Below are 13,950 nucleotides of genomic sequence, written 5' to 3' on the forward strand. Positions count from 1 at the left end.
TTTGGTAAACAGTACCCCTAAAATGAATAACTAAAATGAATAAAGGAATAAGCACCCATGTTAATTTTTTCCAAAATAGGGAGAGATTCTTGCTTCTTTTTCTTCTTTTTGTTGTAGGTTCATATTTCTTTGTTCGGTTTTTCTATTGTCAGCCCTCTGGGCTGATGATAAATATATTAAAAGACAAGAAAAACACATATTTTTGTATATTTTTTACACCATTTAATACACATTCACACACTTATTATTGTTAGCCAATTGGGTTGATTTTAGAATTTTCCTTCTTTGTTTGCTATAAATGGTTTGTGCGCTTGTTAAGGACTTGAATTTTCAATGCGCGCTTGTTAAGGACTTGAGTTTTCAATGCGCGCGCGCCTGAGGTTGGAAGATCTTTCTTTTTATGCCATTCATTTTCAAAAAATGGTTGGATCACATATGCTCACATTTAGATACAAACATATATATATATATATATGAGCCACGTAAGATATATGTGAAATTCCACAAGATGATGTGCGCCACTCATACACATCAAACGTTTTGAATATATATATATATATATATATATATATATATATATATAGAGAGAGAGAGAGAGAGAGAGAGAGAGAGAGTTCCTAACATGACTATGTTTGAATAAGTATTCATACATTTATGTTGAGAGCATTATTATAATGCTTTTACTCGATGAGGAACAACATATTGAACGACCGAAGGTATCTTGTGGCTTTGTGTTATTAATAATACTCCGTAATTATTATAGTGTGGTCAAAACTAGCATAAAGATAGTCAAGGGGCATATTTGAGTGCAATCCCATCAACCCGTCTCTCTCTCTCTCTCTCTCTCTCAAGATGGCAAATTTTATTAGCAATAGGGAGGGAGGGTATATGCCTACGGAAAATTATATGCATATTATTATAGTTACTTGGAATTTATGGTTCTGTATTTTGTATCATTAGTAAATTGAATAACTTAAGATTCATTCTTGGTTTTTAAATAGTCGTTGAACAAAATAAACGCAAATAATTCCTTTTCATGGAATCCACAAATATAAGTTATATAACTACCCGACAATATCCTACTGTATTATTTACAAATGAATATGCTTGATATTTATTTTAAATAGTATGCATTTTACGACCGAAATTTTCCAAAAATAAGGCCATGTTTATATGCAGTATCTCAATTTTGTTGTATCATTTGCCATTCTTTCAGGGACATTATCAGGAGACAGTTTCAGTTCTCGAATTCTTCAATTTAGTTGACCTCTCGATCTTGATAGGGAGTGTACAATGCTGACCTAACTATAATAGTCTCACTTTGTTTTTCAACATGGTGAGAAACTTTCATTGATAAAAAAGAACGAATACCAAAATCTCACAAACCCAAAGTTGCCAAAGTTTATGCAACTACATTCGCCGATCTACGAATAAAAAGAAAATCATAAATCCCAACCAATCAACTTCACAGCAAATATCTTCGATCCGTAGTTCTATACCACTCACTGATGGTAAGTCAATCTAACCTATCCGATCAAACCACTAGCCCTTTGCCTTGCTTCATCAAAAGACCATCACTACCACCTTTATCGTAACCTGAAACGACATCTCGATGATAAATGAAAAGCCAAGAGAAATAGAAAAAACACTGAAACAAATATGAAAATGCACTGAAACAAATATGACATGTTGAATTTTCTTGATAGGCTTTTAAAGAGGTCAAATCTTTTGTACCGAAAAAATATTTGTATTTTTGTTCCCATGTAATTTCAATAACTTTCAGGCATTATGGTACAGGTAACCTGAGGTGATTTTTAAAAGGAGAAGAAAGGAGGACAAGGTGTGGGTGGAGGGAGGGAGATCTTGGTGAGGAGTCATTTCATCAACAACCAATAACTAGTAAAATGTGATATTTTATGATGCTTTGTGCCAAGAAAAGCATTGAGAGAGACTTAGAGCATCTGTATTCGTCTTTTTAAATTTTGGACTAAATTACACATTAAAAACTCACTTTATTAGTTTAGCTACTTACTTTTAAAATACCTACTGTATCAGATTATTTATTCTCACTCTCTACTCAATTAAATATTCATACTTTTATATTTTCTTTATTTATTCTCATATTTTTCTACTCAATTAATAATTAAAAGGGTGAATAGTGACTCTTTAAAACAAAAGAGTCGTTGTAGCAAAATTATTTATTTTGCAAAGTAAAGAAGAAAGAAGAGAGGTTGGTGCATGGCATTTTTTTTGTCTATTTTCTCATTTTTGCTCTTTACTTTAGTTCAAAGAGTTGTTTAAAGAGTTACGTGCGGATGCTCTTGGAGAGATCCGTATTCTCTCTCTTTCTCTTTCTTTAAAATGAAACTGATCTTTGCAACTTGACATGGTATGTGTTAGAAAAGGAGCGATCCCCATTTGCCCCCACCAATCATGTTGGGTCCTACCAGTGAGAGGACAATTAGTAGTGTAAAGCCCACTCAAGTCATCATATGGGCAAACAAGATAATAATCCTATATATGTATGGAGGCATAAATAAATCCACCACACCGTTTAATTGGTTGAGGGGTAATCTTTAATGCTACAGAGGCACACGGACACTGGAGACACACAAACTCGGCAAAAAGACAGTGTTCAAAACGAACCGATGCACGTGGTCCCACACGGTAGATATAGGTCCCGTACACATTGAATGTTTCGGATTGTACACTTTTGTTTGTGTTCGTAGCCTTCATATGTATGACAATTGTATGCATCTATACATATTTATTGGACACGTATATAGAGAGAAAGAACAGAGTGTATAGTGATTCATGTATGTGTATTGGGCTTTGGTCTATACAGATGATTATGATTTATGACCACCATATATTCGTTCAATTGATGATATAATTGTTTGGAACCAATTTCTCTCTAGTTTTGAAAAAGTGATTGGACAATCTAGTTATTGATTAGTTTCTTTTTAGTTGAAAAAAAAAGATTGGACAATCCAGTTGTCGCAATTAATGCAAATCCATCCCCGGTTTTACTATGATGATTCGGATCGTTCTCCTAGCATACTTTGATGATCAAATTATTTATAGTAAAAATCAAGGTAATTGAACATTAATGCCTACGTGATCTGATCCCATTCATCTTACAGAACATGAAACTGAGTCTCGAACTCATAAATACCAAACTTTCATTTCCTAATCTTTTGTGCAAGCAACAGATTAACGTGAACTCGTCAAAAGTGAGTCTCTAGAGAACTCGCAACGGGAAAAATGAATGATTCAATTTCGTTCTGGTAATTCAAGGTGAATTGACCTGTGTAACATGTTTTCTTTATTCCTTTGGCGATATAGGGTGTCTCAGGCCAATTTACGCTCACCTCGAACTTAATTCCTATAACCCCTCCCAAAGCCATTACACACGTCGATGCATGAGGTGAGGTGACTCCAAAAATTACTGCCAATGAGAATCAAACCCGAGGAATTAGAAGAGAAGAAACCCCTACATAAGCTTGAGGCCAAAATCACCGGGCCAAACCGTGGGTGTGCGAGACATGCGTCCATGTTACCATATCATCATTTTGCCTTAGAAGTTAGAAGTAGTATTATTATTATATCTCGTGAAAATCCCTTTGGTGGATTGGTATCCCCTGAGAATATTTGATTGTTGAAAAAAGCCGCTTTTCTTGACTAATTGCCGCCGTAGTGTCCGACTCTAAACTCCGCTGAAGTTTGGCAAACAACAAAAGGAGAAACCCCACCCCCCGAAAAAAAAAAAAAAGGGTCTCTTTTTTCGAACAAAAACATCTCAGTTTTTTAGAGGTTGGCAAGAATTGAAACCGTCACTTGTGTGGACGCAAGTTCTCTTTCGTTACGGTACGAGGAAGGAGAAGAGGCAAAAGAAATAAAGATTCAACAAATAAGTTTCATGAAACCGTAACAAGTATAGAAGAAAGTTGTCAACAAAATAGCCAGTTAGCTCGATTACTATATGCAATAAAATCATCTAAAGTGTCCAGAAAGTTTCTTAATTGGTAGAAATCCGTTTATGCGTATATTGACTAATTTCATTTTCAATCCCATCAAAAGCAAGCCACACTCATGAATGTTAAAGGAATTCCGAAGAATAACGTTCATCTACTTCTATTGCGGGATGTACTTAGGAACTCCACGATAAGAAACATAGGCACGTAAAAACTATTCTCAACTTTTAAAATTATTCCACTTTTAGACAAACAAAGCCAAGCATTTTAAGACATCTCGAAATGAATAACGTAGTTAGCAACCAAAATGGGATAGGAGCATTATTGTTGGTCAAACCCATCTAGTTCTATAGGCTTTATAGATTCAAGGACCACTGGGGTTAAGGCCATTGGATTGGGCCTGACTTTGCCTCAGTGGCTCGTCCAAATCCATCACAAGTAACCAACGAGGGGTTAATTTAAAGGTATTGATAATACCAAAACTATTTTTGTTGATGTCAAAATTTTAATGTACAAAAACTTGTATCATGTGCAATGTACAAGATTTTTATGCATTAGAATTTTGGCGCCAACAAAAATAGTTTTAGCATTATCACTATCCTAATTTAATGGTGAAAATTCGGATTGGATTGACTTTTTATTGGGGCTAAACATATTTATAACACCACCAATCATAGGTGGGGTAAGACTTTAGTTTCGATCCTGTCGTAATTGTGGTAGCGTTCTTTATTTATAGTAACATGTTGTGATGAGACAATACTCTTTGATTGAGGTGATTGATACCTTATCAGGCTGGCTTACATGGCTGAATAGCCGGACATTGTTCGTTTTAGGGTCTCAAAATTCCTGAGTATTCTCTGATAAATTTTGTCTATTTATCTAACTCTCTTCATTAATTACTTTCAAAAATATTTCTCAAAATCCAAACCGGATAAGATCGTTTGACTGACTGATCGATCATTCCGGTCATGGTTCGCTGACTCACCAAATCGGATCACCACCACTCCACCAACTATGGGACAAGCGAAAACTCCAGTCACCCCCTAAACTATTCCACTTCTGTTTATTTCGTCATCCAACTATCAATCGAACCTATTTTGTCCTTCAACTAATTCCTAAATTGAGTCATAAAGGCAACTTGGTGACGGCACCGTCAAGTTCTTGGACAAAAGCGTCCAAGCGCTTTCTTTCTTGATTATTTTGGCTTGTAACGGAACCAAGTGCTGTTCAAGTGCCTCTTTTCTTGATCAATTGTCCAACACCCCATCTCTCCACCCAAATTAAGGATAGAACCAACTTAGAGCATTCACAGTGGAATAATCAAAATTATAAAGTTGTTAAAATTAGTAATGTTTTTTCAAAAAAGTGCTCATAGTGACATAACTAAACTTAACAACCTATTCGCAACTCATCAAATTTTGGCCATCGGATAATCAAAACTACCAATATTTTGCCAATAATCAAAAACCTTATCTCTTTCATCTCTCTCTCCCTCATATTTTTAAAAGAAGTTTTTATTTTTATTTTTGCAAAAACAGTAAAACAATTTTTTATTTTAAACTATTTTTTAAAGTTATCCTTTTTTTCAAATAACTGTTATTTTAAAAAGAATGTCTTTTTTTTTTTGAAAAACTTTTCCGAAAAGTGTTTTTTCCAAATTAAAAGTTTTCAAAAAATTATTTTCTATTTCTAATAACCTATTTTTATTAGTTTGGAAACTATTTTAAGAAAAATTGTTTTATATGGTGACAATTTTTGGATTTTTATAGGTTGAAAAGGTGATGTGATAAGTTTTAATTATTCAATTTTGATTATACTACTGTGGACAGTGGGAGAGAGAGTATTTGGATTAGACTATTTTGTTGGTGGGTATTGGGTTTGACCCGTTTAGTGTGATTGTAATTAAAAACATAGTCTGACCTAATTTTTGGTGTACTAAGAGGGTGTCCGACGGTACCACTTCTGCCCAAGAAATTGAGAAGGCCATCAACAATTTTACAAAAGGACTCAAAATTAGTAGATACTCCAGTTAAGAGACAAAATTGGTTCGATCCAAACAAAAAAACTCTTCCATAAACCCGGAAATAAAACAGATGAGTCAGAAATAATAGTTGAGGGACTAAATCAACCGAAACGGAATAATTCAGGGGGAAAATGCTGTATTAACACTCCTTCCTAGAAATTCATTGCAGACGACGACCATCAGAGAGAGCGCCAATGATTCGCTACGGTCTCTCTCCGATGTCTCCATTCTGAAAACTAAACCCTAATCTTCATCTGTAGATAGATAAAGTTTACATATTTCTGTCTGTACAATCAATAACCAGTCAATTCACCTACCAACAATTTCTAGAGAGAGAGAGAGAGAGGGAGAGAGAGACTCCGATTCGCAGTTTCTCTGCGATTCTGCATTTCAATCCGCCCAATTTCTAGAGATAGTTATTAGTCAGAGGAAAAAAGCTTTCATTTCTTTCCCGATTGATTGAATTGTGCATGTGTAATACTATCGGAGAAGAAGCGAATCGATCTTCGCTTATAATCGGAGAGTAGGTTCTGCAGAAAACATGTCTGCCGTAGTGTGCGGAAAGAGATCATCCTTCTTCGAAGACCTCCCGTCGTCTCCTCCCAAGGCAGTATCATCGTCCAAGAGAATCCGCTGTTCGTCTTCGTCGCCCGTCCGGTTCTCTCCTCCGAGGCCCGCCGCAGCCTCTCCGTTTAGCTTGACGTCGTCGTTTTCGTCTCATTCGTCGGCCCTTGACCTCCTTTCAGCTCTCTTCCCTGACATGGACAAACAGGTTTCTTTTGACATTTCACTTTAATCCTGCTCAAAAATCATATTTTTTGTAGATTGTTTTTTATGATTTCATTGTTGCAAAACATTAATTGTTAGGAAATGATTCAATACACGTCCTCTTCAATATCCCTTTGAATTCGTAACATTCTTGTGTGTAGAAATTGCTCACATTTTGTATGAGATTCGTAACATTTGTACAAAAGATTCATAATATCTTCTTAGAAATCCATAAAATTCGGTTAAAAGTTCATAACAGCAAGATAAAACTCATAAAATACAAATGTTATGAATTCAAAGTTAATGTTATTGTTATGATATGCTACACAGAAGTTACGAATTTGAGACTGGCGTTATGAGTTTTATAGAAAATGTAATGAATTCAAGATGATTCAAGGGGTGCATATCGTACACACCCTAATAGGGGCGTATTGTACTGTTGCATTTCCCTTTTTTGTTTTGTTTTTCGGTGATTGCATCTTTTGGAATCAAGGAAAATTTAGTTCTCGATTATGACTTAGTCCTCTGTTTGGTTTCGTTAACCAGGGAAGTGATATCTGCTTTTGTAGATTATTTCTATGTGTGTGACAGAAACCTCCAAGTTGTATGCAGTTATACTTGTTGCTGGACAATGATAATATTGTTGTTGGTGCTGTTTTATGATTTTGTGTTTATAGTATTTCTTCCACAAAAAGACAGATGCATAAATTTCCATAGCTTTAAAACAAAGATTCTATCCAATACACAGCTTTTCTTCTACGAAAAGACAGATGCATAAATTTCCATAGCTTTAAAACAAAGATTCTATCCAATACACAGCTGGCTAGCTACTTTAAATGTTGATTAGGTCCAATTGAAATTTCTATTGCTCAAGCAAACCTGGATCCAACGATGTTACAGGCTCAAGGTCTTGGGCCTTTTGGCTAAAACTGCTTGATAACCATCCCACCTGGTATATTTATTCTACCACATTACAACATCCGCTTCTCTCTCTCTACTCCTCTTCTTTCGCTACAGTGGCGAGCAAGACATTGAAAAGTCAGCAGCATCAGCCTCGTGGCCTTCGTCGCTACTTTGCAAGGATTCTAAGTTTCTAACTTTGCTACAGTTCCTCACTACAAGAGGCGAGGAACTATTCATAAACCACTTCAATATTTTATTGTTTAATTGTTAACTTGTCCGCACTTTTTCTTATTCAATTATTGGAATGGTTAGGTGAATAAATTTTAGAAATAGTGATTTCCACACTCCCTTTTTTATAACCACACTCATTTTTTTGTCTGTTTGTAATGTGAATTTACAAGGTTGTCTTTCAAAGTGTGAAAAAGTAGACAAATGAAAAGTTAAATTTGGAAATTCACATCACTAGAGGACGAAAGGGATAGTGGTTATAGAAAAGAGGAGTGTGAAACCAAATTTTAGCTGATTCTTGACCTTTTAAGTGCACAATTTTGAAGGAACCCACCTACTGTGATTGGTTCCTTACTCTCCCTCTTAAGGGAGAGGTTTTGAGTTCGAGTCCTCATGGAGGAGGTGCTCAACTCCCGTTGTAACTACTAACAACTAACCCTTAAAAGTGCACAATTTTGCATTAGGTAATTGATTTTCCCACTTCTCTTGTGTATAGCAACATTTTTTTGTCCTTTTGCTAGACATTCATTTAAAAATGCGCTCATAATAGTGTAAATATGTTCATTTAAATAACATTTCAGTATTTTATAAGAATAAGAAGGAAATATTATATTAATAGACTATAAGTTAGAATAGAGAGTGTGATGCAGTAGGCAGGTTAAAAGGGACTAGCTAAAGTAATAAAGTGGTTTTTTAAGGTGTAATTTGATCTAAAATTTAAAGAGGCTGATGCGGATGCTCTTAGCTACTTTTTTATGCACTTTGATGGTGGAGTACTAATACATGATGGTGCATCGAGACCAATTACTTGTTGTCCATCTGATTATGGATTTGGGAAATCTTGCTCAGAATCTAAAGTAGTTGGAGATTTATTAGGTTGTTTGTCATAAGAACGGTTACAATTTTACTTACGCACCATAGATGTATGCCGCCTGTATCGCAACTGTAACCGAGAATGTAGTGCAAATGAGAATTTGACACGTTATTACTTTTCCATTTTTGTTTTGATTTTTTCTTTGAAGACAGGCCATATATAAGATATCATAGGAATAAATGAGCACAACTCACTGTGTAGATACAGAACCAGCAAACTGCCCAAGAATCCATTGTTTGCGTATAGTAGAGAATGGACGATGATCTTACCATGGTAAACCTCTTGCCATGTGACCGAGAGTTCCATTTTTTGCATGGTGTACCATTCTTTCAATATCAGTTCATTTACTTAAATTGATTTAGTGTTATTCTTTTCTGTTTCTGCAATCTTAGTTTATGCTCCCTCTCCAAAGGATCGGATTAATTAGAATGCTGTTTTTACCAATTGTTAGTGGTTCACATTGAATTTCATATACTGGGGCTTTTGGAAATAAACGTATGTTTTGACAAAACATCGAATTCAGTACCCAACCTATAGAGATATGTTTTCTTTTTGTTGATTTTGTTCTATCCTTGGATAGGCAGAGCATTTAGGGCATCTGCTTTAGTTAATAGGACAAGCTACTAACTGTTTTGAATCCTGTGGTTTCAGCTTCTCGAGAGAGCGCTCAAAGAATGTGGCGATGACCTGGATTTGGCAATCAGACGTTTGAATGAACTACGATTGGGAGCCACCGAAAATCTGGGCTCAGATGCAAGCAACTCTCACATTGCAGAGGAAGAAAAAGTGCAATCCCAAGCTGCAGGAATAGGTCAATGATTTCTTCAACTATTAATCGGACCAACTCTTAATGGCTTATGCTCATGGTTTTTCACTTTTTTGGGCTTTTCTTCTGCAATGTTGCGTATGAGGGACTGAGAGTTTAAAGTTATACCTTAACCTGATTTTTTGGGCTTCTACTTTTGTTGCGAATCTAACTCCTTTGACAATTAAGTAAAAAAAGCTCCTTAATATGGAAAATGTTAAATCGTGACAATAAGGAGAAAACTTGCTATGTACCTGATAGAATCCTCAACCCTCTCCTTTTACCACAAGTTTATTTATCTAGACTCGTAATTTTTGTTTTATATGTGATCTTGCATCTATATCTTCTAGGCCACTTTTCTTAGACCTTTTTCTGTCTCGGGATGGGAAAGCAGTACTCTGACATCGTGTTGCAGGCGGGGTGAATGCCAATGGAGATGTTGCATCTGCTGGGGATCCACTGCCTCCGCAGAACCTCCCCATGGGTGGTGCAGATTGGGTGGAGCTCTTTGTTAGAGAAATGATGAATGCTTCCAATATGGACGATGCTAGGGCTCGTGCATCCAGAGCACTTGAGGTCTTGGAGAAGTCTATTTGTGGACGAGTAACTGCAGAGGCAGCCCAGACCTTCCGTCAGGTAGTTACCTGCATTTCTTTACATTGATTGTCTTTTAGGGTGAAATTGTGTGAAAGGTACAATATACCTATAATTGTGTGGAAAGGTACACATAGAATATGGTAATTTTGATAGACTAGACATGTTTGTTAGGTGAATGCGCAATGTAACATATTGGATGTCTAGAGCATTGGATGCAAGTACTTTATACATTCAGAATAGTCCAGTACAAAGTAATGTACCATTTATTTTAACTTGTAGAGATGATATTAATGCATATTGGGTTAGCAAAACATGTTAACATGTTGGTTAGAAAATTAATGTGGGTTTTGTTGATATTACCATTTAAAGGCACTCTCTCCCTGCCTTTCCCCACTGGGTTCAGAATGTTCCAGTAAAAAGTAGCATACCTTTATTTTAAGAAGATCGAAAATTGCTGTTAATGAGTTATGTTGGGAGCAGCCCCAGTATGGCAGAACAGATGTTGGAGTGTAGGAGTTTTTGGGTATGTGCGGATGGGTTGATTCAGAGTTGAGGAGGTTCCAACAAAGGAAGCAAAGGCGGTGATGAATTGGGTTGATCGAGTGTATCAATGTGGGCCACACTCCTTGCAGGGAAAATAGCACGGGATGTTGCTCATGTTCCAGTGAAAGTGACGGAGACAAAGTTCGCAAGTTATCTACAAATACAGTCGTGCTGAGATGTTATCATGTTGGGTGCACCCAATGGCAATTAATGCAGGTATGGTGAGTGCAAGTGCAGGGACTGGAGCTTTTGGATTTCAAGTTATGGCGGAAGGGAGTCCTGAGCTAGAGGTTATTGTAGCCGAGGATGGGGAGGTGCTAAGGAAGAGTGTATGATATCTCATTCAAAATTGGTGGGGCCACTGCAAATTAGTGGGATGGCAAATTAAATTAGTGCAAGCTAGCTGGAAACAACTCAAACCAAAAACTTGAAGAATGCTGTAAGAGTGCTGCCCAATTTGAAATCAAGCATTCTTTAAATGTGTCGCAGTCACTTGAGATGGGAGAGTGTCAAAAGCAAGGTGTGCCCAATGGGCTGGAGGATCAGATTGTTGTTGGGCCAAGTGATGATGGTGCTCTCACATTTCGTTTGTTTAAGAAACAGTGAGCTATGTTAGTAAGATGTTGGGTAATAGTGATCCTCCTCCACTTTATTGTCACGATGTTAAAAGTGAGGGTAATCAGATAATGGCTATTGTAGTCAGAAATAAAACACTTCAGAGAAATGTTAGGAAATGAGCTAATTTTCATTGGGGAAAAATGGGCAATGGAAAGAAAAGACAGAAGGATAAGGTCAATATGAAGTCTCTGAACCATTTTGGGTTCTAGTGGTGAGCGAAGGATATAAACATTTGCAAGGACTATGATGGGCAAGATGAGGTTTGGATGGGCCCGCCTGCACGGGTTCGTGTTGGGTGATATTGGTGGGTTTTTGTTGGGTTCTAACATTGTTCTTATGTGCCGTTGGTATCTTGTCAGCTTCACTTTTTCTGTATTTTGTTGGGTAGGTGAGATTTTGCAAGTAGTGGTAGCCTGTAGTAGATCTCTCAATAATTTTCTTTTCCTATTGTAACGATTTCTTGTTTTATCTCAGGGATAATGAAATTTTCTTTGCCGATAAAAAAAAAAAAATCAGATTGGATTACCAGAACATGTTAGTTTGAAAATAGATGTGGCTTTTGTTATTACCATTTTGAAGGCATTCTCTCCCTGCCTTTCCACACTGGTTCAGATCAGTTTGAGATTTCTTTTCCTTTCGTTTTGGGAAGTGATACTCGTACTCCACTTTTAGCCTCCCGCACTCCATTTGTGGCCTTGAGGCTAGAAAGCAACAAAGGGAGTGCGAGAGGCCAAAGAGTCCCCTCATGGCACTTCTAATATTTGCTTGTCATCCCGCAGGAAAACAATATGCTCAAGGAACAAGTGGAAGCATTGATTCACGAGAATGCTGTTCTTAAACGAGCAGTTTCTATACAACATGAGCGCCAAAAAGAGTTTGAGGATAGGGGTCAGGAGTTGCATCATTTGAAGCAGATGGTATCTCAGTACCAGGAGCAGCTAAGAACTCTTGAGGTCAAGATCCCAAACCCCGAAATTTCGAAATATTTATGCAGTTATGTAGTAACATATATCCATATTTACTATTGATAGGGTTATGGCTTTCAGCTTCAACAGTTCGATGGTGTTTTTTGGGAAGAATAATTTAATGCTGTGTTTGGTTTGTGTTTTGAAAAGTTTTTTGAAAAATAGTAGGGGTAATAAGTGGAGAGAAATAGAGAGAGAAATGTTGGAAGTAGGAGGAATCTAGGGAGAATTGTTTGAAAAATTCTTTTCAAATAGCAAAGAGAAACTCATTCACAAAGTGTATCATGAGGGGAAATGGAAAGAGGATTGGAATTACAAGGAAACTGTTTATTTCCCGTAGGGTAATTCTCATAGGAACCGTCTTTGCCAATTCATTTTCTATCTATTAAGTCATGTATTATGGCTGCCCCTTTGGAAACTTTTCTTATCTAAACCTGCGACCGTAGTCATCTTTGCTGAATCTCATATGGACAGTATTCTTATACCCACAGCCCATGTATTGAATGCCTGTATACATCCACAGCCTCTCCCTCACCACCTGGATTTACTTTTGTTAGCAATCAGCGGCAATATGTCTTTTATTATAGTAATGCAATAAAATTTAGTTGGATTCTCATGATTACCATTTGACGTTGCACTTGATTTGAACAGGTCAACAATTATGCTCTGACGATGCACCTCAAGCAGGCTCAGCAGAGCAACTCCATTCCGGGGCGTTTCCATCCCGATGTCTTCTAAATTAGCCGCTATAGATTACATGTTTGGTCCAATGCATGGAAAACATGCTGGAGTTCCTCCTTGTGCCTTGCTAAATCAGTAGCGTTGTAATAATATCCTAAAACCTCATTACAGTTTGAATGTAATAGGTATTTGGGGAGCGGCCTTCTAGTCGCTCACTCTCATGCCAAAGGAATAAGTTATGGTTAGATTCATTGGGAATCTGTCTTTTGTTTTCGTTTCTGTCCGTCGCAAGATTGAATCTCGTAGTCACTAGAATGGTTGAGATATTTTCTGAATAACAGTATACATGTGATCCAAATTCTTGTTCTTTTGTGTCGGCGTTTTTGCTGAATTTGGGATTCCACAGAACCTAATGCCTGATGTATGTCTTCTACTGATTTCATTATATTTTCGTTGCAGTTGGGCATCTTGTGTTATCTTTTGCACAACTCCGGTACACAGTACTGGAGCAAATATTGACTGCAGCAGTCAGCAAGGACGTACCTCTCATCGATCAATAGTGTATTCTGAATGACGTTCGTGAGACATTAATATTTCTCGAATCTTATAGCTTAACAGATACGCTTCATTTTTAGTTATTGCATCAAATGCCGAAAATATAATTGGTCTTTACTCTCATGTCTAATCCGATCAATCAATCAAATAGGTCTAGTGAGTGAAAGTTCCAAGAGGGGACGGTTTCATTCAAAAACTGTTCTTCCTTCGTATTCCTTCCGTCCCTTTTTAAATGTCTCGTTTCGTAATTTCAACTTATTAAAAAAACATCATTATTATACATTTTACATTAACTTTTACCTCAACTTTTCTTATTTATCTTCCATGGAGACATCATCATTACACTTTTACTCACTAACTTTTCAAAATGGAATATACTTTTAGGGGTAAAATGGAAAATGTATAAATTTTTACCT

At 36.6% G+C, this 13,950-nt stretch overlaps 1 protein-coding gene across 1 annotated transcript; it reads left to right on the forward strand.

Annotated features, from left to right (window-relative positions):
* The first annotated feature begins 6,114 nt into the window (after positions 1 to 6,114).
* LOC131320260 (uncharacterized) lies at positions 6,115 to 13,337 on the forward strand. Its single transcript, XM_058350908.1, has 5 exons — positions 6,115 to 6,769; positions 9,422 to 9,581; positions 9,991 to 10,211; positions 12,113 to 12,286; positions 12,950 to 13,337. The coding sequence occupies exons 1-5, from the start codon at positions 6,539 to 6,541 to the stop codon at positions 13,034 to 13,036; spliced, it is 873 nt and encodes a 290-aa protein (XP_058206891.1). The 5' UTR covers positions 6,115 to 6,538; the 3' UTR covers positions 13,037 to 13,337.
* The last annotated feature ends 613 nt before the right edge of the window (positions 13,338 to 13,950 follow it).

The sequence above is a fragment of the Rhododendron vialii genome, chromosome 3a (assembly GCF_030253575.1).
Source record: "Rhododendron vialii isolate Sample 1 chromosome 3a, ASM3025357v1".
NCBI lineage: Eukaryota > Viridiplantae > Streptophyta > Magnoliopsida > Ericales > Ericaceae > Rhododendron > Rhododendron vialii.